Here is a 22,134-nt window from a genome sequence, read left to right as displayed (position 1 = left end):
TATACTAACTATATTTAAAATTTTATGCAAATATCAATAATATTTAATGTAATTAAATCTCTAACTAACACAAATTAACTTCTACTCTCTGTAAACTTTATTTTTACTTCAATTTTTATTTGTTACTGTACATCCAAGCGTCGGTTTATTTTTAATTAATCGATCTGTATTTCGCATGAATTATTAGGTTCAATTTTATACAAATAATAATTTGACATTATTTTTAATTTTGGGTATGTGTTTCGCACGGATTACCAACTAGTATAGCATAATTGGTTATTGGTTAACAAATTCCAAAAAATTATCTAACACTTTACGGGAAGCATATCTTTTATTTAAAAAATAAATAAATTACGTAAAGAATTCTAATAAACACAAGTAATTCTTGATTGAAACACTAATGTACAAAAACTCTACACTTCAATTGATGAACAAGTAAAACCATATATGCACAACAAATATAATAAACAAACACTAAAGTCTGTCTTATGGCTTATGTTACCTAGTCCTGCCTTATGGCATGGTAAGAAAGTCTGTCTTTTGTGTTTTATTTTATTAATATTAATTCAGATAAATAATCTCACCATACTCATCCTCCAACTCAGCACTGAATCCACTAGTATTAGCTGTTATTTTATTTATAGAAATGTAACAAAATTGTTATAATTGGTTAAAAATTTACATTATATATATAGATAAGAAGAGTATACGCAGGAGGTTAGAAAAATAGATTGAGAGCTGCACAAAAACTAGATCTGAGAAATGTAACGGTGACCGAAAAGTTCTTCAAGCTATTGTACAGTTTTATACATTTACAATTCAAAATTTCATGAAAAGCCTCAAAGTTAACATGGTATCATAGCGGTTCGTTAACGATTGATATATTGATCATCTTCTTCGTTTTCACAGCTGTGTTGTTACCAGACGTCATTTTCCGATCATCTCGGCGAAATCGTTTTGTTTCAGAATCTCTTCTTCTCGTTGTTCTTTCTGTTTCTGAAGAATCATGTTCTCCAAGGTGTTTTCTTATCTCTTACTGAAATTTACATCTCTATCGTGTGATTAAAGCTACAATCGCTTTAATTTTTATTTGATCTATTGATTAACTACTGATAATAATGATTTACCTCTGTGTTGTTATCAACTGATAACTAATACTTCGATTTCTTTATATTCAAAGTTCATATCAATAGAAATTGTTCTATAAAACGTTGAGTGATTGTTATCGTCTTTGAATCTTTGTTCTTAATCGAATCTGTTTACTAAAATAAACGCAAAAATATCTACTCAAGATACTACTACATCTAATAATACGATAAATCCTGATTCTTCAAGTATCTACTACATTTATCCTTCGGATGCTAGTATAACTCAATTAGTTGTCGTTAAATTTAGCGGAATTAATTATAATAACTAGAAATGTTCAATGATGCTCACACTTTCATCCAAGAACAAGTTAGGGTTTTTTAATGGTACAATTATTATGCATGAATCTGATTCACCGGAATTTTTCGTTTAGGAAAGATGCAATGCTTTAGACGTCCTGGTTACTTTTCAGTCTTGATGAAACAATAGCACGAAGCGTGTTATTTCTGAAAAGTGACCGTGCAATTTGGAAAGATCTTGAGGACAAATTTGGATGTCCTTCTATTACTGAGATGTATTCTTTGGAGTTGCAACTAGCTAAAGTTACTCAAAAAAGTCAGGTTGTTTCTAAATACTATACTAAAATCAAAACTTTGTGGGATTGTAGTGATGATATTTCATCTCTGCCTGTTTGTATATGCATAAAATATACATGTGAGTTAGGTCATAAATTTCAACAGAAACAACAAGAGCAACGCTTACTACAATTTTTGATAAAGTTGAATGACAAATACTCTGCAGTCAGGACTCATATCATGATGATGCAGCCACTCCCCTCTGTTTTTCAGGCTTATCATTTAGTTGCACATGAAGAAAATCATAAGGATATTTCTCAATTGTCAATTCAGTCTGAAAAATATGGCTTGCTTTGCAGAAAAGAGGTTTCAGAAACCTTATTTTCCTTCTCATGGTTCTCAGAAATCATATCCTGTAAATCAATTTTTTAGACCTCACACTAATACTAATATCAGAACTAATCCTGGAAGTTCTTGTTCTAGTGTTAAAAAGAGTCAAAAGTCTGGATCAAACTACTACTGCACTCACTGTAAGATACAGGGACACAACATTGAAAGATGTTTCAAAATACATGGTATCCACCTAGTTTCAAGAATTTCAGAGACAAGAAAGCAATGTTATCATGTACCAATGCACCAGAAGATTAAGTATCTATTCTGGCTGCATCTCAATGTTCATACAATTCTTCACCAATCACAATGGATCAATATAATCATCTCTTAAGTTTGATCAATGCTCAGAATCAGGATTTCTCCCCGTCTGCTACCACTCAAAGTTCAGAATCGCATGCTTTACTTGCAGGTAATATCTGTAATGACTACCACTAATCATGGTTTGATTTTAGATAGTGGTGCTATTGACCACATCTGTCCAGATATTACCAAGTTTGTGCATGTTAAACCTGTTATTGAGCCTAGTTTTATCACCTTTTCAGATGGTAGGAAGATTTTAGTGTAGAATATATGAACAATTCATCTAACTAATAACATTATCTTGCATAATGTCCTTCATGTTCCTGATTTTCAGTTTTAATTGATTTTAGTGCATAAACTCTGCTAGGATTTAGATTGTAAATTGGTTTTTGATTGAGATTGCTATGTTCAGGACCCTTCTCAGAACAAACTGCAAATTGCTCTTGGTAGATTGAATGCAGGACTTTACACAGTTTTATCATTGAACTCCAATCATGACTCTTCTCAAAAGTCTCTAGCTATACTTGTTTCTCAGCAGTTGATCAAGCCAAACTTTGGCATACAAGAATGGGTCACTTGCCATTTTCCCAGTTAAAACTCATCCAACCTGATTGTGATATCAAAACTTGTAAAGATCGGGTCATATGTTCCATATGTCCTCTTTCCAGGCAATGTAGATTATCATTTACTCAAAGTAGTGTCAAAATGACTGCTCCTTTTGCACTTTTGCACATTGACGTATGTGGTCCATAAAAAGTGAAAACTCATTCTCATTATAGTCAGTTCCTTAAAATTGTAGATGATTACATTCGTTATACCTGGATTCATTTGATGCAACATAAGTCTGATGTTTCTTCTGTCTTTTAAAAAATTGTGGCATATGCTGAAAAGTAAATTAATTGCAAAATTTTATATGTGCAATCTGATAATGCTTTAGAGCTCACTGAGGGTACTTTAAAAGAATTCTACTCACGAAAATGAATAGTTCATTACTCATTTTATAGTTACACTCCTCATCAGAACGGTGTGCTCAATAGAACAACGTCGTTGAGCATAAGCATCGCCATTTGCTAGAGACTGCTCGTGCTCTATTTTCCCCATCTAAGGTTTCAGCTCATATTGGGGAGAGTGTGTTATTTGTGCATCATATCTAATAAACAGGATGCCTTTGCAGAGCTTAGGTAATCTTACTCCTTATTTAAACTCTACAAATCTGATGCTTCTTTGGATCACATTAGCAATTTTGGATGCTTGTGTTACATAACAACTGTTAAATCTCATAGGACTAAATTCGATCCCAGATCAGTTCATGCTGTTTTTCTGGGTTATAGTTCCTCTCAGAAAGCATATAAAGTTCTCAACTTAAACAGCAATCAACTTCTTGTTTCAAGATATGTAATCTTATTTGAGAATCACTTTCCTTTTCATCTTTTTTCCACTCATGCATTTTCATCAATCTACTTGCCTACATTTACTTCTCATCCTGATATTTTTTATGATACAATTTTTTCTAATTTTATTGCATCACCTTCTAATTCTATTAATTCTGATCCTATACACTCATTATCTACATCACAACAGTCTTCACCTTTTCAGCAGCATTTTATATCTTAACCACAAGCTTCTACTACTGATTCTAATCACACAATTCCTTCTCTTCATTCTTTATCTGATATTATTACTTCTCATCCTGATTATTTAATTGACATCAGTCTAGCTAGCAGACAATTTGTTCGACAACGACATCCTCCTGCTTATCTCAATGATTACTAATACAATTTCAATTCTGTCACTTCTCAGTGGTATTCTTCATTTGTTTATGATCAGTTTAACAGCACCCACAAGGCATTGTTATCAGCCTTTGTCTTACAAGGAGGCTTCTACTCATCTCTTATGGATTGAAGCCATGTCTAAATAAATTCAGGCTCTCAGTAACAATCACACTTGGGATATTGTTCCTTTACCTCCTAATAAGAAATTGATTGGCAATAAGTGGATTTATAAAGTCAATTTAAAGGCTGATGGTCCCTTAAATGTTAAAAGGCTCCATTTGTTGTAAAATATTTCAACCAAAAGTACGGTATCGATTATGAGTAGATCTTCTCTCATATGGTCAAAATGACTACCATACGTTGTTTAGTTGCTTTAGCTGCCTCCAAAAAATGGGATTTGTATCAACTAGACGTGAATAATGTGTTTCTTCACGGGGACTTAATTGAAGAATTGTATGTGAAAATTCATGATAGTATTCCTACTGCTCCTAATATGGTTTGTCGACTACGAAAGTCTATATATGGTCTTAAGCAGGCCTCCCGTACTTGGCTTGAAAAACTTATTCATATATCCCTTGATCAAGGTTTTGTATAGTCAAAAAATGATTACAGTCTATTTCTCAAAAAATTTGATTCTCAAATTACTATATTTGTTGTTTAATCTGGTAAATTATTGTTACGGATTTCGAAAATCAGGAACTAATCATTTAAGTTACTAGTTTGTGATTTATCGATAATTTTTTAAAAATAAATAACTTTTGAGTAATTTATCACATTGGTCAAGTATTTGTAAAGGATTTGTTAGCCTAAATAATAGGTTGAATTCTATAACAATTAATAAAATGAATAAAAATTTTAAATAATATATCTTGTTTCAAAGTTAGCTATAATATGTTTCAAAGTTAGTTATTTGCTAATAAATTGGCAGATTAAACTTTTGATCAGATAAATTATCTAACATTCGTTTTTGATAAATATCGAATTTAGACAATAGTTTAACTTAGTCCATTAATTTTTAAAATACTATTGAAGAAGTTTTGTTAGATGAAATATAAATAGCTATTTATCAAAAAAATTATTCAAAGTGGTTTAATTGAATTCGTTCGTAAAAAAAAATTAACAAGTTTATTCAAAAGGTCAAATTTAAATAATTTACTCAATCAACTACATAACGTATGCGATGTAATCCTGTATCGCTAAAAGCCAATCATCACTGATTTTAAAAGGGCTATACACACTTTGTGCGTTGGACAATTATATGAGATTACTCACTCTTAGGGTATAATCTTCTTATCACCTTATGCAAACTAATGTGTTCTGAATGGATTACTTTTTAGCTTTTGAAATGTTTTATCTCAAAAAACTGGCAGCAATACATGAGAGCAATTCGATTTTGACAGGTTTATCTCACCAATTATGTTGATTTCACAGATAGCATTGCAATGTACTCTAATTTGTAACTAATGAGTAACAGATCAATAACTAAAATCGTGCAGTTGTCTGGCTGTCCTTCAATTTATCTAATTATACTAAATTTGACTTATTTTACATATCAATTTTAAAAGTTAAAAATGTAAGTATTTAATTTAGACTAGTGTACAAAAATATGACAACAAATGTTTATGATCAAAGCTATCAACATATTCTCTCTTATGGCCTCTGTGAATTATGAAGTTTAGACTGTTGTGACATGTTACGATGTGATTATTTAGTATACCTCAACCCGTTATAATGTGATGCCAAACAGATAATTGATAAATCTGAAGGAAAGTTTTCAACAGATAATTTATACAACTAAAAATGGGAAAGGCACCCAAATTTTAGAGAAGAACATCTCTAAGATAATGTCCAATAATGTATAAATTTGCAATGCCTATAAGAGGAAGTCCAATGCAATGCTATAAGTGATGTCATTTCCATAATTTGAAACCAAATGCTAAAAATTTCAACTCCAAAGGAGTTCTATCCTTGGATGCAAATATGCATATATGCATCATTGGTTCTAAATTTGAAACCAATGATGCATTTATGCATCCATGCCATATCATCAAGTAACCATAAATGACATGCATATTGATAAACTTTAATTAAGATATAGGAGGGAAAGACAAAAATCAGTTAAATTTGGAATTATTTGGTTTCAAAATGCAACTAGCATTGGAGTTGAAGTTCTATTAGAGCAAGTCCAATGAAATGCTATAAGTGATGCCATTTCTATAATTTGAAATCAAATGTCAAAAATTTCAACTCCAAGGGAGTTCTATACTTGGATGCAAATATGCATATATGCATCCTTGGTTCTAAATTTGAAACCAAAAATGCATTTATGCATCTAGCCACATCATCATACTACTACAAATGAGATGCATGTTGTTGTACTATAAATCAAACTTAGGGCAAAGTGACAAAATTTAGATAAATAGGGAATTATTTGGTTTCAAAATGCATCTAACATTGGAGTTGAAGTTTTGTTTTAGCACCAAAAGACACTTTTTGATGCCAAATTATAGTAATAACTATAGTTATTTTGCATCTTGCACTGGACTTGCTCTTATAGCACCAAAAAATACTTTTTGATGCCAAATTATAGCAATGACTATAGTCATTTTGCATCTAGCATTGGACTTGCTCTAACAAGTCGCAAGCTTATACTCACACATGTGTTTGGCACTAATAATGCTGAAATTGCACATGAACCCTTACTTTCTCGAATATAGCCCTTTTTCAGTAGTTCCACCACTTAGCGTTGCAACTCTTCGGCTTATTTAAATTGAAACCATACACTCGTCAATGCGATAAACCTGCTTCATGAATAAGGTCAATGTGATACTGACTTATAGGTGGTAGTCCAGGAGGAAGATAATCGGGCATCAAAATCAGAAAATTTCACCATTAGTTCATGCACCTCCATTAGCAACTCATAATTCTGGACGGGTGCACTGCCATTACGGGCAGCAAGGCATAAACCACGCTACACGCTCAATATGGTCCATAAACTTGGACATACTGAGTAGGTATTAACAGTATCCAAGATTGTTTGCCTACTAACACATTTGCACCAGCATCTCCCTATTACATATTGACAGGAGTTAAAAATTTACTTATAAATTAATGCAATAAAAAATGAAGGTTCAAGCACAAATGTTTGAGATTGTAACCTGCGGTAATGAAATAAACTAGATTCCAACAAGGACTAAAGGCGTTAAGAAACTTCATTAAAGCACCAGGCTTCTTTGGGGAAACAAACCGGCAAAATAGCTCGTTCTGTACCCCTGAACGTGCTCCCATCTGGAAAAAACCTATTATTTCACCAACCACAATTCAAACACAAAATTATCCGAAACTTAAACAACACAAATATATAAAAATAATGAATAAAAACACTATATCAACACAACCAACTTTAGTGGCTCAAAGAATCTGATGACTACTATTTTAATACAATAAAATCATTTCTTTTTCATCTAGGCATTTCATCAAACACCTAGTGTGCGTTGACAGCGGTGACGAGATTTGTTAATAATGCTACTACTACCGCTGATGTCGCTGCTATTATAACGTATACTTCCACATCTGCATATACATACGCATATACACACTGATTAGAGAAAAAGGATTTATCTCAGGGAGCAAGGGAAGAGAGGGGAAGAGAGAGAGAGATGCAAGCATTGCGGGTACATGGCCAAAGATTGTTATTCCCTCGTCCCATTCATTTCTATACATTTTCCTTTTTTGGATGTACCATTCAATTTTATACATTTCAAACTAATCAAAAATAGTAAAAAATTTATAATATAAAAATCAACTACACCCACTACTTTCTTCCGCTACACTCACTTTATTAATTAAATAATGAATGGTCCCACCACTTTAACCAACTTTATACTTTTTTCACTAAATTACACATTTTTTTCTCTCTCATCCCACTATCTTAACAAAACTAATATTATTTTATTATGTTTCTTATCCTCCGTGTCCAAATCATTTGTATATAAATAGCTGGGACGGAGGGAGTACAAACTAAGAGATGGATACAAGGGAGAGAGAGAGGCAGAGATATAGAGGCGGGGAAACAGAGGCAAGAGGAGGTTTTTTAAGAAGGAACGAAGGTTTTTAGCATTTGATTTACTGGGCTTCAAAATTGGGCCTTAAGTTTTAGCTTTTAATTTAAAAAAATATTAATTAAATTAGTGATTGGTCCAAATTAATTTTCTAAATGAATAAAAAGAAAGAAAATAAATAGAATTAGTTTTAGGTCTTTAGTTTTTTTTAAAAAATAAAGAGTTATTAGTTTAAATTGTTAAATCGGCAGGGGGTAAAAATGAGGTGAAAATATATTTTGGAAGTAAAAATTGTTTTAATTACACATGACTAGTGTGTATAATTTTTAAAATTTATTACACAATTATATATTTTTTTAAAAAAACCTATGACTATAATTTTACTAGTTTTATATCAAAATAATTTTATTTGGTTTGTCATTTCAAAAGTCAAGCATCAAATTGACTCGTACAACTAACTAGTGTTTATTCCTGGATTGGTGTTTTGATTTTTTAAAAAATATTTTTCATCGATCCAACCGTATGGATGTCAATAAATAAATATATTAGTAATATAACCAAAGTTTAATATTAAAATAATTTTATTTGATTTGCCATTTTAAAAGTCAAACATTAGTTTGACTTGTACAACTAACTAGTGTTTATTCTTGAATTGGTGTTTTGATTTTTTAAAAAATACTTTCATCGATCCAATTGTGTGGATGTCAATATATATATATATATATATATATTAGTGATATACCCAAAGTTTCATATCAAAATAATTTTATTTGGTTTGTCATTTTAACAGTCAAGTATCAGTTTGAATAGTATAACTAACTATTGTTTAGTCCTGAATTGGTGCTTCCATTTTTCTAAACATATTTTTCATCGATCCAAATGTATATATGTCAATAGATTTATATATATATATATATATATTTGATATAACCAAAGTTTCATATCAAGATAATTTTATTTGGTTTGTCATTTTAAAAGTTAAGCATCAGTTTGACTAGTACAACTAACTAGTTTTTAGTCCCGCATTTGTGCTTTCATTTTTCTAAAAATAATTTCCATAGATCCAACCGTATGGATTTCAATAGATATATACATTTGTGATATAACCAAAGTTTCATATCAAGATAATTTTATTTGGTTTGCCATTTTAAAAGTCAAGCATCAGTTTGACTAGTAGAACTAACTAGTGTTTAGTCCTGAATTGATGTTTCGATTTTTTAAAAAATATTTTTCATCGATCCAACCGTACGGATGTCAATAAATATATATTAGTGATATAACGAAAATTTTAGATCAAAACAAATTTATTTGATTTGCCATTTTAAAAGTCAAGCATTAGTTTAACTAATACAACTAACTAGTGTTTAGTCCTGAATTGGTATTTCGATTTTTTTTAAAATATTTTTCATCGATCCAACCGCACGGATGTCAATAGAAATATATATATATATATATATATATATATATTAGTGATATAACAAAAATTTCAGATCAAAACAATTTTATTTGGTTTTCCATTTTAAAAGTCAAGCATCAGTTTGACTAATACATCTAACTAGTGTTTAGTCCTGAATTGATATTTCGATTTTTTTAAAAATATTTTTCATCTATCCAACCGTACGGATGTCAATAAATATATATATTAAAGATATAACGTAAATTTCAGATCAAAATAATTTTATTTGGTTTGCATTTTTAAAAGTCAAACATTAGTTTGACGTGTACAACCAACTAGTTTTTAGTCCTGAATTGGTATTTCGATTTTTTAAAAAATATTTTTCATCGATCCAACCGTACGGATGTCAATAAAAATATTATCTCCAATATTCATAATTTCAAAATATTCACTACCATTTAAATAAGTTTTTTTTATTAAAAATTAAAAATTCTGAAAAATTCTAAATACAACCGAATTCCATTGAAATATAATTTCGAAAAAGGGCGGGAAATTTCCCACACTTCTTTTCAAAAAATTTAAGAGTATGAGCAAATTTCCCGCCATTTTTAAATATAAAATTTGATCGAAATCGGTTGAATTTAGGAGTGCCAAATAAAATATTTTGCAGAAAAATTCCCTCCACTTTTTTTATTGGGGCTAAATTCGACCGAAAAAAATTTGGTTAGAAGCTAAATTCGACCGGTTTAATTTTGAACGTTTTAATTTCAATCATTTTTGGTTAAAATTGATTGTAAATACGACCGTTTAAATACGACCGCTAGAATTCGACCGAGACCAGTCGAATTTAGCCGTGTCCAAAAGATTCGACCGTCTGCGGTCGAATTTAACCCCAATCGAATTTAAATCAGTTATATTTAACCCTGTTTTCTTGTAGTGGGGATTATTATCCGGAAAATGCTTAGTGTAGAGAATTGTGTACATAATGACATGTGGTAGATTTTAATTGGAATGAGCCTCTTATATTTACATCAACAACATCAATTAAAACCCCACAGCAATTGTCATGTGCCCATGTCATTCTGTACAATTTTTCTGTACAAAATTCTGTACACCTAGCACTACTCTTATTATCTCCATATTTCATGTTTACGAGCTAAAATGATATTTTTCCTTTTATGCGGAGAAAATGTATTTTTTTGTCATCATGTACGATATTATGATGATACTACCAAGGTCGACCCAACGGAACATAACAATCATACATTTTCAAAACATCACATATTGCATTGTCAAAATATATTTTTTTGAATGAAAAACGATAAAAGGCATCTCTTATCAGATGTTACCTCGCTACCTTGAATGAACCATGATAACTTGCATGACCTTGTATTATCATAAAATTGTTATTTTTGTTAAAAAATTCTGAAAACTTATCATTTTGTATATATGATTTCTAATATATGCGCCTTCTAATTTATGTTTATTTTAAATTAAATTTAGGAAAAATGACAAATTATAACTTTTTTCGGAATTTTATAACAAAAATAACTATTTTATAAATCCAAACTCAATGCATCAGAGATAAAATTCGGAGGGATAATATCCCTCTCCAAGCACGCTTGAAATCATATGGGATGCTATAGCTAATTTATGAGCTATCCGAAAACAAACTTGACAAACACATCCTCGAAATGCTTAAATAATTTACGAGAACGTTTGAAAACTTACATTTCATTTCAAATGAGAGATTGCAAATGACAGGATTTGACTTCTCATTTCAAATTCTCATATTTATACTAATATTTGAATATACTGGATTTCAAATAAAATCCAAATCCAAATTCTCAAACAGCTTATTTGATTAAATCCAGAATTTCAAATAAAATACAGTTTTCCAAACGGGTCATAATATAATTTGATATAATAATATGAAAATATGCACGTCCTTCTATACCCTGCAATCTTAATACACCGTATAACAAATGCATATTTTAAAAAACGTGAAAATGTTAAGAACCGTCACATCACATATGAATTGTCCACAACATTAATAATAGAATGAATGCTTATTATAGTGAAATACACATTCAATGAATACTTATGTATTATAAACTCTAATCCCATCTTCATATTCAGTAAAGAATGTAAATATATTACAAATTACTCCTTGAACGAATGCATATTGTGTAATACCCCCTATTCTAAATGTGTACCTTGACGGTAAAAATTGACCAATTTCTTTAAAATAATTAATTTTGTTAGTTTTCTATAAAAAATAAGTTATTCTTGTCATTCACTCTTGTAAAAGCATCTCCAACCATATAGAATTCTTAGTTAAAAATTATTAATAAATACTATAAATAAAAATATAGATATTATATAAAAAAAATCATCTTCAATGATACATTCTCTTATTTATAAATATAACCAACCTCTTGATGTTGACTAGATTTATTGAACCACTACAGACCTGTAAGAAATCTGTAAAAAAAAATTAATAATTTATTAACATATTGAAGTAATATGTTTTATTTATAACAACATAAAATTTTAATAACATACTATTTTTAAAATATAGCTAACTAATATAGCCAATACTATTGAAGTACAATATCTTGCAGATTCAACAAATTATACATATTGTTTTACATATCCAATTTAGCCAATTAATTATAGGCAACACCGTTGGAGATACGGAATCTAGGTGTCTGAGGTATACGTTGTAATTCATGTTTTGTCCGAAACTTTAGTTATTGGACTTTTTCTCATAATTTATTAATTCTACTACCTTTAACTTCATTTTGATTACATTTTTAATTTTTTATTAAGCTTTTAAAATTTGTTTATTAATTTTTATTTCCTAAAATATTAAATTTCAATAATATATACATGTTAAAATATAATTGTACCTATTAGACTATATACAAGTTTATTATTATTATTATTTAAGGGTCGTGAGGAAAATTACTATTCTTTTTTTACTAAGATATTTACATTTAAGAATAGTAGAAAAATTATAAGAAAAAAGATAAACATACACTAATATAAATATTAAAAGAAATTCGATAAAATAGTTTGTAATTGTACAATTTTTTTACAGAATTTATTCGTTATCATAAATATTTTTATTCGAGAGAATCGACACAATTAACTTAGTAAATACATACAAATATAAAAAAATTGATACAAATTTTTATATTAGTCACATTTTCTAGAGTATATATCGAACACGCATATATTATATAAATTATTCTAATTAGTACAACTATTTGTAATAAATTTGTATCATTTAATATTTTATACAATAAATATATACTAAGATAAATTGTGAAAAATCTTATGTTAATTAAGTTATGGCAAAAATGGTGCAATTTGAAGCGGATTTCAAAGTAGGGAGATGTAAACTGCAATATTTATGAAATTATGTATACAAAATTGAATTTTGGCCAAATATAAGGGTGGAAAATGCAATTCTCACTTAATTTTATTCAATTATAACATTTTCTATCTATTTTTATAAGGGTAAAATGGCTATTTGGTCACTGTAGTCAGTAGTAACTTACAACTGAGTCACCAAGTTAAAAAAGCTTTCAGTCAAATCATGAAGTATTATAAAACTTACAAATTCATCATTGCTGTTAGTTCCGTTAAATTCCCTAACGGAAAAATGACGTGGCATACTCTCAACCTCATCTCAATTTTCAATTAGGTCATTAACTTTATCTTAATTTTCAATTAGATCATTAACTTTATCTCAATTTTCAATGAGGTTATATATGAGTTATATAAGAGTTAAAATTTAAATGTGGGACATATTTAAAATTTCTAACTAAAATGGGACACATTTACAAAGTAACTTATTAATATTAGATATATTATACAAATTCCCTAAGTTTAAAATTGAACATACTCATTTATTTCGTATACTTAGAAAAATATCACAACTTTCAGTTTAATTATTTTTTTTTCTGAATAGTTGCACTACACTTTAATTAAATTTAAATTTGCATAACCATTTAATTTATATTTTAAATTTTTTAGTTTTTTCTAAAATGTTACCCTTTCAATCCATATACTTATAATCGATACAAGTGAACAAATATTTAGATAATATGTTTATCCCAATAATTTTGTTTACTCCATTAATAGTGTTGATGTTTTTTGTATAATTAAAATATAAATAAATTTAGAATTAATAAAATATTTAAAATATCTTATTTCTAAATTTAATATTTCTCGTAGTTAAAATTGATATCACTGATGAATTTGAAAAAAATCGTTTGTTATATTTTCAATATTCAATTTTTTACCCGTAAGTGACCTAATCGAAAATTAACACATAATTTAGTGATGAATTTGAAAATTTAAAGATGATGTTACACAATTTAACATTCTCCGTTAAAGGTCAACACATTTTTAACGACGGTGCAAGTATTCTGAACTTCAGTGATGTGATTGCAAGTTAATTACAAGTTCATGATGCGATTGAGAACTTTTTTAACTTGGTGACTCACTTGCAAATTACTAGTGACTACAGTGACCAAATAGTCATTTTACCCATTTTTATAAAAATTGAGTTTGGTCAACAACCAACGGGCTAACAGTTTGGTCCACGACAATATGATTGTCGGTTGAATCTCGAGTATGGTCGAAAGATTTTTAGTACTCGCGGTTTCAGAGTACTTACCTGGTCGGGGCACGTTTACTTGCCTCCCAAGCAGAAGAACTCCCGCACACTTTATATGCATACAAGGTTTTAAAATTCGAAAATCGGATCTACTCAGTTACGCCACTGATCTGAAATTGTCCTGCGTTATTATATTCACTTCCCTGTAACAGGTACTTTTCTCTACTACTAATATATGTACATGTCTCTCCTCAATACATGCACAGAATCATATGATATGTTTGTTTTCTGTTGTTACTGGATATGCTACACGTGTTTCGGTCCGGTCAGGCGCGGATCTAGGTATCAAACTCGGGGGGACACGGTCTATAGTTTATGAATATACCCTTGTATTTTTTGAATTTCGGGGGACACTTTGATATATTTTCAAAAATTTTATTAGTGAAAAAAGTAAAATTTTATTTAGATCCTCCCCCAGGTCGCGTACATGTTTTAGTCTGAACAGTGAATCACTTGTATTTTTCCTATTCTCCGATCAGTGTTAGGCTGATAGCATCCGGTTTTAGTTATTAGGTGGTTCTCTCAAATTATTTAGCCTATTATTGGGCAGATTTATAAATGAGAATATTAGGATCAGATAGAATCGAGATACTTGAAGTTGTGCTTAATTCGATTATGGATTTGTCAGGATCCCAAATCTCTAAGAGGATTATGGAATTTAATCATCTATCTGCATATATGAAGGCTAAATATGTATTGTGAGTCTAGCATTTCTTTGAATCTAGTTATTTTATAATGTGTATGTTCTGGAGGATCATAAACCCTAAAACTTAGTTGTTGGTACTATTTCAACTCAGGAATCTTTGTCATTGTCTTTTGATGAGAGTAACATTGCAGAATTCAAAAGTTATTTTTAATTAGTCTTGTTGAATACTTAACAGTTGGTGGAGTTCTATATATTGAAATCTCATTTAATCTGGATGTAGCAGCTATGCAAGTTTTTCTTACATAAAATAGATTTATAGGAAGCCCATATAAAGACAGCTGAGTCCTTGGTATACTCAAGTAACTCTACAAGGCTGGTATGTACCAAAAATGTATAACAAAACAGTAAAACTTAAATATTAGAATACCGGACAATCAATTTATAACCTTGTAGGTTTGTCCTCTGCGGAACTGCAGCAACCTCTTTATCAAAATTCATGAATTTTGAAGGAGGAAGATGCCAGTTTAGTAATCAAAAGTTAAAAAAGAAATAAAAAAGGAAAGAAGAAAGTATTCCCAATAGCAGTGCAGGATTATGTGATAAAAAGGGCCTAGAGGCCCTGCTCTGAAAGATAATCTCCCAACCTCTCAACAATCAGGTTACACTGTCCTGGAGTCACTGGTTCTTCAAAGTCGACACCATTAATATCATATTTTACTTCAAAATAAAATTGAAGTAAATGTGAGTCAATAATTAATGATTTGAAATAATCTCTTCAGTAAACTCTGATTTTATAAACTCTGTAATGAGAAGTTCATGTAGTATATATTTTGGATTTTTTTCATTGAACATAGTTTTATTATTGATATGCACAGACCACAGTTGGTTACTGTGATTAATCTTAGTTTCTACTGTAAAACTAGGAAAATATATTTCGAGCAACTGGAAGAAGGTTTCATCTAGTTACTGGAGAAAAGTTGATCTCAAGCATGGCGTTGGTAAGTTCCTTTCAACTCAATTGTACATCATCCTGTGTTATATGTTTTTGAGGGAAAGCATGCTATGTTGGTACGGTATATTCTTCGTGTATCGACTTTGTGATATTCTTGTAACCTAGTGTATTATGTGCCAGGACGAAGAAAATGTTGCTAATCTTAAGAAACAATTAGAAAAACTATTTACAGCATCCCTCAGAGTAACTGTCCCTGATGAGCTCGATGTTGAACCACTAATAGCTGTTTGTGATAAAGAATCCGGTGATTACCAGTGGTAAGATGTTTCTTTATATTATTCACGATTAATGTTATATGTTGTATACTTATATTATGTTACGATATTTATCACGAAAAGGCCAGGGCACTTTTATCTCATTCTTTTTTTAATATTTTTATAATTACGGTATTAATCATCCTTCTTTTGTCAGCAACAATGCCATGAAGTTATGGCCAAGATTAGAGCGGAAGGGTACTGAATTTACAAGCACACAATCTGTTGCACAGGTTGGATGCCATTTTCTTACTGATCTCTGAATTTTGTGTTTTCGTTAGTGTTTATGAGAGCAGTTTGATTTCTCTTTTCTGATGGTAAAATTATTTGATTAAAACCGGTCACCTCAATTTTAGGCTCTCAAAAACAATCTTCCAGCATCAGAGATGGTCGAGTCTTGCAGTGTAGAACAGGGAGGCTTTTTGAATATCATGTTGTCCAAGCAGTGGGTAGCCAAGGTGCACATATTTCTTTTGTAAAAATTGGAAAGCAAAAGTGATATATTTTGCTTAATCTCAATACTTTTTTCTGATGGAATATTGTGATCTTTTATGTTATAGTTGATTTTTCTATTGCAATCTTTTTTATTGCTGTAACAGACCATCCACAAGATGCTAATGGACGGCATTGGAACTTGGGCACCAAAGCTTCCGGTTAAAAGGGCTGTGGTCGATTTTTCTTCACCCAATATAGCCAAAGAAATGCATGTTGGTCATCTACGATCTACCATAATAGGAGACACAATAGCTCGTATGCTCGAGTTTTCAAATGTAGAAGTTCTACGTAGAAATCATGTTGGTGACTGGGGTACTCAGGTGCATTCCCATCAAGCAGTAACTTGTCATAACAACTTGTTCTTAATTGGTGTATATTTTCTGCCTATTTTTCTGATTACAAGTCAGGTTATCAAAGTATAAACTGCATAGAATGTTCTTCATACTGTATGTTGGTGACCATAACCCTACTAATTTCATAAAACATCCTTATCATATTCATCAGCATCCAGCTTCCACATTGTTTTTACCTGCCTCAACTCTTTTCTCTCCCGCGTTCTTATTTTGGTTATTCTTTAATGCGAACTTTTAAGCTTTTGTGCAGTTTTTGATATGGATATGTCATTTTCTATTTCTGACTACAGAGATATATTTACTAGATTTTTTCCATAATCTTATATAACCCCATTACTTTCTGTTATGTTTTGCAGTTTGGTATGTTGATTGAGTTCCTATTCGAAACATTTCCAGACTGGGAAAATGCTAATGATCAAGCCATTGGTGATCTTGAGGTGAGTTTTTGGAGCTCTATTTTTTTTATTATTATGCATAATCTCATATTGAGCATTTAAAGATATGCTATAAGATTGGGAGCTATTTAAGTTTTATTGCTACTTAATCTACCAATAAGACTTTCAGCTCCTCATTTTTCTACATGTGCATCTAGTCTTTTGGCTGTATGTTTCTGTTTTACTTTTCATACTAGTAACAACTGAATGATCTCATTAAAGCTCATATTTGTAAACATTCTTATATATATACTTGTCTATATTAGAATTAGTAATTTTATTGAATTTAAAGGTGAATACGAGATAAGTAGTTTGTATTTACTGAACTTTTATCATTGAATATTCCATTATAAGTTTTAATTAGTGTCTCAACTTGAAAATTACTTGGTTAGGCATTCTACAAAGCGTCGAAGAAGAGATTTGACAGTGATTCTGATTTCAAGGAGAGAGCTCAGCAGGCAGTAGTCAAACTCCAGGTAAGTGATTCATAGCTAATTACATATGTTGCCATTTGTCTGACTGCAATTGAGATTAATTTTTTACCCTCAACTTGTATGGTTTCAAATTGAAGAGTGGCGAAAACAAGCATCGGAAGGCATGGCAACAAATTTGCGAAATTAGCAGAAAGGGTTTCGAGGAAGTGTATAAAAGACTTGGAGTTCGTTTAGAGGAGAAGGTACATACCCTTGACCAAATATTATTCTTAAAACTTAAGTTAGTGGTGGTTAATATTATTCTTCAACTATCCAAATTGTAAGTTCTTAGGTTCTCATTCTTAATGTTTGCCAAATAAATTTAAATCTGGTTTATTAGTATCCCCTGCTTTGCACAGCACATGTTCTATTTTTGTAACTAATATGCCTGTTTAGCCATTTGTGCATGATGACTTAAGTGGATATCACTCTGGTAGCAGTACTGCGTTTAATTCAAACAAGCACCCAACTGTTTCACCTCCACGACATGGTTTGTAGCTCGATAAAATTATGTTTCTTTTCTTTTACTTGCAGGGGGAGAGTTTTTATAATCCTTATATCCCCATGGTCCTGGATTTGCTGAATGAGAAGGGACTTGTTGAAGAAAGTGAAGGAGCTTGTGTGATCTTCATTGAGGGAAAAAAAGCACCACTCATTGTAGTTAAAAGAGATGGTGGATTCAATTATGCTTCGACTGATCTGGCCGCTTTATGGTTAGTTAACTCAGATCGTTTTTTTTTCAAGCACATTTAAAATATATGTCTACAAAAAGAAAATGCATTAATGCCTGTTATGTTCTTTTGTAAGTTTATCACTTAAAATTTTTCCTAAATTTTCACCAAGTGCAATGAGTGGTCAGGTTTTCCTCTGTTATTTTCTAATTCCAATTTTCCTTTACTAGTTTGGAAGGCAATTTAAAAACTGCTCTTATCTACATTGAATGATTTATGATTATAATTTAGTTGCATGGACACTGGCTTTTAACACTACTTAGTCATGAAGGTACCGTCTTAATGAAGAAAAAGCTGAGTGGATCATATACCTTACTGATGTTTCCCAAGGCGGGCACTTCAATATGGTTTTTACAGTAAGTATTAATCATCACATGTACTTGTTATTTGTTCTAATATAAGGGTATGAATTTAAAATACTCAAATTATTGTATTGCTAATTGATATCCTAAGAAATCATGTACTTCCAACACTACTATTGCAGGCGGCTAAGCGTGCAGGTTGGCTTTCAGCTGAAGGCAGCAAGTACCCTAGAGCAGATCATATACACTTTGGTCTTGTTAAAGGAGAAGATGGTAAGAGAATGCAGACTCGCAGTACTGAGGTGGTCCGGTTAATTAATTTACTTGATAAAGCGAAGAGTATCTGTATGGAAGCTCTTGTTTTACGAGGTATGATTTTTGTTTAACATACTAGTCCTTTTATGTATTTCTTTCTTCGTTATTATAATAATGTTTTCTTTACATTGCGAAGAAATCTACATCATTACCAAAATTAGTTCCTTATTGTCCAAGCCTAGGTTTACTCCTATATTAGGATATATGCAAGTACTTATTATTTAGATTATTGAAACTGACATTATTATTTTCTTCTAGGCTGCATCTAAACAAATTTCTCTCTTACGGTTTAGAAATTTGGTTTACTGTGACTGAGTCATCTTAGGTGCAAAGAATTTTCTGCAGTTAGTCGACAAACTTGTTTTGTTATTGTTTATCTTCCATAATTCCTTGTTTCAAATTATTTCCTGCGACATTTAAGAATTGCCATAATCTTAAATGTTATTTTATGGTATTTTATTATAGTCAAAACTCAATCTATCTTGTTCTTGAATTAAATTTAAAATTTGATCAGGTCAAGATAGAGAGTGGACTGAGGAAGAACTTATGCAACTTGAACAAAGCGCTGAAGCTATTGGATATGGTGCTGTCAAGTAAGCTACTTCTAATGGAACATACTTATATACTAATGGAAGCTGATAGGCGATGAGTAGTCTTTGTCTGTTAGCTTCCACTTAACTGAACAGATCATTTATAGCACTTGCATACTCTATTTTTGCTTCTTTGAAACTATATTGTTCTATAATCCGTGTAGCAGAAACCATTAGTTTATGATGATTAAAAGTAAGATTTTGTTGCCAAATGGCCAATGCATCAGGGCTGATGTTCCTGGCAGGATCTTAAATTCAGGTCCTGAAGAAGACATTGTAGGTTTACATGTTAGATGTACCATAATTGGGAGTAAAAGATTTGTATAAACTTTTGTTTGGAGTTAGGGCAGATTGCGTATTTGCATTATTCGTCACTTAAAAAAGGTCTGATGTTTTTTGTACTATGTTTTAAATTTTAAATAAATGCTATGTGTAACAGGTACGCTGATTTGAAGAACAACAGAGAGACCAGTTACACATACCAAGAGAAGCAGATGCTTAATGATAAGGTAATTGTGTACAGTAGGATGGGTATTGTTACGGAAAATAACAATATTGAATCTATTACAGTTCTTTTGCTTCATTGCCATATTTGTAGAACGTAAATCTTATAAAAAAATGTTCTTCTACAAGCACCATTGGGTTTGAGATTGTTTCCATTGCAATTGGCATGCTGCTGGATTTCTCGTTATGACATGCAGAAGCTAAACTTTTATAACTTTCACCAAATCACCCTTTTCCTGTTTTTTTTCTTCTCCGAGCAGGGAGATACTGCTGTATATCTGCTTTATGCATATGCTCGAATCTGTTCAATCATCAAAAAGTCTGGTAGAGAAATCAATGAATTGAAAAAGGTAAGATCATTCCTTGAACCTGTTTCCGGGTTAGAATCATGAATGAGTTCATTTTCATTGCCATTGTGAAATATGTCTTTGATGTGAGCTAGAAAATGCTGTACTCGAAACAGTTATGTTTATAAGGCTAATCCTTTTATGGTTTACTATGCTTGGATGATTTACGACTATGTACTTGTTATGATTTTATGGAACAGAGAAAGTAGCATGAGGTTTGTTTGATTGGGGACTTAAAATGATTCCATTTCATTTAGCAAAAGGAAAAATATAAAAAACGCCATTTGGTTATGGGAGCTTAGTTCATCATAGTTAGTTATGCGCCGTGTTCTAGTTTAAAGCCAAATGCTTTACGTTTCTGTATCAACTTGTACCATTAGAAAAGGGGTACAAGGTTTAGAATGTGACAGTGTTTGAACGTTAGTAATGGCCTATACAGCATAGAATGGGTTCGTAAACACAGTATTTAGATTGAGGTGGTGTTTCAGATGTGTATGTTTTGTACATTTTGGTAACTCATAAAATAGCAAAGAAAATAAGTTCTTGATTCATCTGTCAAATCTGCTTCTTAACTATGAGTTACATTGGTTTTGCATAATTTTATATACTGAAGCAATGTTCTACTTGTTTAAATTTCGGTTCTACTTAAATTAGCACATCAGCTTGCACCTTCTTAAGAGATATGCATATTTGAATCAGGTTGGAAGTATTGAATTAACTCAAGATGCCGAATGTGTGCTAGGACTTCAATTGCTCCAATTTGCGGAGGTGAGACTGCATCCTAGACGAAATTCCAATCCTGTGAAATTTGAATGCTCTGGTGAATACGTGTGAAATCTGAATGCTATTCTGTAATTACTTCTCCCCCTTGTTTCAGGTTGTTGAAGAAGCTTGCACCAAACTCTACCCAAATGTGCTATGCAAATACTTATACGGCTTATCTTTGGCTTTTACTGGATTTTATTTCAACTGTCAGGTACTACTGATTACGCAGTCTTTGACCTCTAATTAGTTATTTAAGTAGACCTCACAACAGCTTGGATGACTAGCTAGCCTATGTTTTCTTGGATGCTACTATTCTCTTCCTCTGCTATCTAACTCCCGAATCCTGTCAGGTCGTTGGATCCGCAGAGGAATCTAGCAGACTCCTGCTATGTGAAGCCACCAGAGTTGTTATGGAACAATGCTTCCATTTACTAGGAATCACACCCTTGGAAATAATTTGATATTGATTGACAATTTTCGGCAGAGGTGGAAAATTTTCATTTACTCTCTGTATGTACTTCCTATTAAGCTTATCTCTCCAGATTCAGGTATTCAACTCTCAGTTTTTAGAGCCAGAAACTTGAATACATAATATTATTAGTTAGATCTATATGTGACTATGTTTTTCTGTAAACTATAT

At 31.1% G+C, this 22,134-nt stretch overlaps 1 protein-coding gene and 1 long non-coding RNA gene across 6 annotated transcripts; both read left to right on the top strand.

Annotated features, from left to right (window-relative positions):
- The first annotated feature begins 666 nt into the window (after window positions 1-666).
- Window positions 667-3,232, top strand: LOC141678666 (uncharacterized). Of its 4 annotated transcripts, none has more exons than XR_012557843.1 (3): window positions 667-796; window positions 910-2,463; window positions 2,767-3,232. It is a non-coding gene; the product is annotated as an uncharacterized LOC141678666 (long non-coding RNA). The 4 variants fall into 4 exon arrangements; XR_012557840.1 differs by having other exon boundaries at window positions 698-1,018; window positions 1,525-2,463; window positions 2,767-3,227; XR_012557839.1 differs by having other exon boundaries at window positions 698-1,018; window positions 1,520-2,463; window positions 2,767-3,226.
- A 10,943-nt stretch (window positions 3,233-14,175) lies between these two features.
- Window positions 14,176-22,104, top strand: LOC141678614 (arginine--tRNA ligase, chloroplastic/mitochondrial-like). Of its 2 annotated transcripts, none has more exons than XM_074484957.1 (18): window positions 14,176-14,425; window positions 15,843-15,917; window positions 16,052-16,188; window positions 16,343-16,418; window positions 16,542-16,643; window positions 16,785-17,000; window positions 17,390-17,470; window positions 17,860-17,943; window positions 18,039-18,143; window positions 18,475-18,653; window positions 18,943-19,027; window positions 19,156-19,342; window positions 19,803-19,881; window positions 20,318-20,387; window positions 20,643-20,732; window positions 21,429-21,497; window positions 21,607-21,705; window positions 21,845-22,104. In XM_074484957.1, the coding sequence occupies exons 2-18, from the start codon at window positions 15,909-15,911 to the stop codon at window positions 21,953-21,955; spliced, it is 1,779 nt and encodes a 592-aa protein (XP_074341058.1). In that variant the 5' UTR covers window positions 14,176-14,425; window positions 15,843-15,908; the 3' UTR covers window positions 21,956-22,104. The 2 variants fall into 2 exon arrangements, with proteins under 2 accessions (XP_074341058.1, XP_074341059.1); XM_074484958.1 differs by lacking the exon at window positions 14,176-14,425 and adding an exon at window positions 14,949-14,971.
- The last annotated feature ends 30 nt before the right edge of the window (window positions 22,105-22,134 follow it).

The sequence above is a fragment of the Apium graveolens genome, chromosome 8, assembly GCF_009905375.1.
Source record: "Apium graveolens cultivar Ventura chromosome 8, ASM990537v1, whole genome shotgun sequence".
In the NCBI taxonomy this organism is placed as follows: Eukaryota; Viridiplantae; Streptophyta; class Magnoliopsida; order Apiales; family Apiaceae; genus Apium; species Apium graveolens.
Note: the sequence above shows the minus strand (reverse complement) of the source record. Positions and strands in the feature narration are given on the sequence as shown.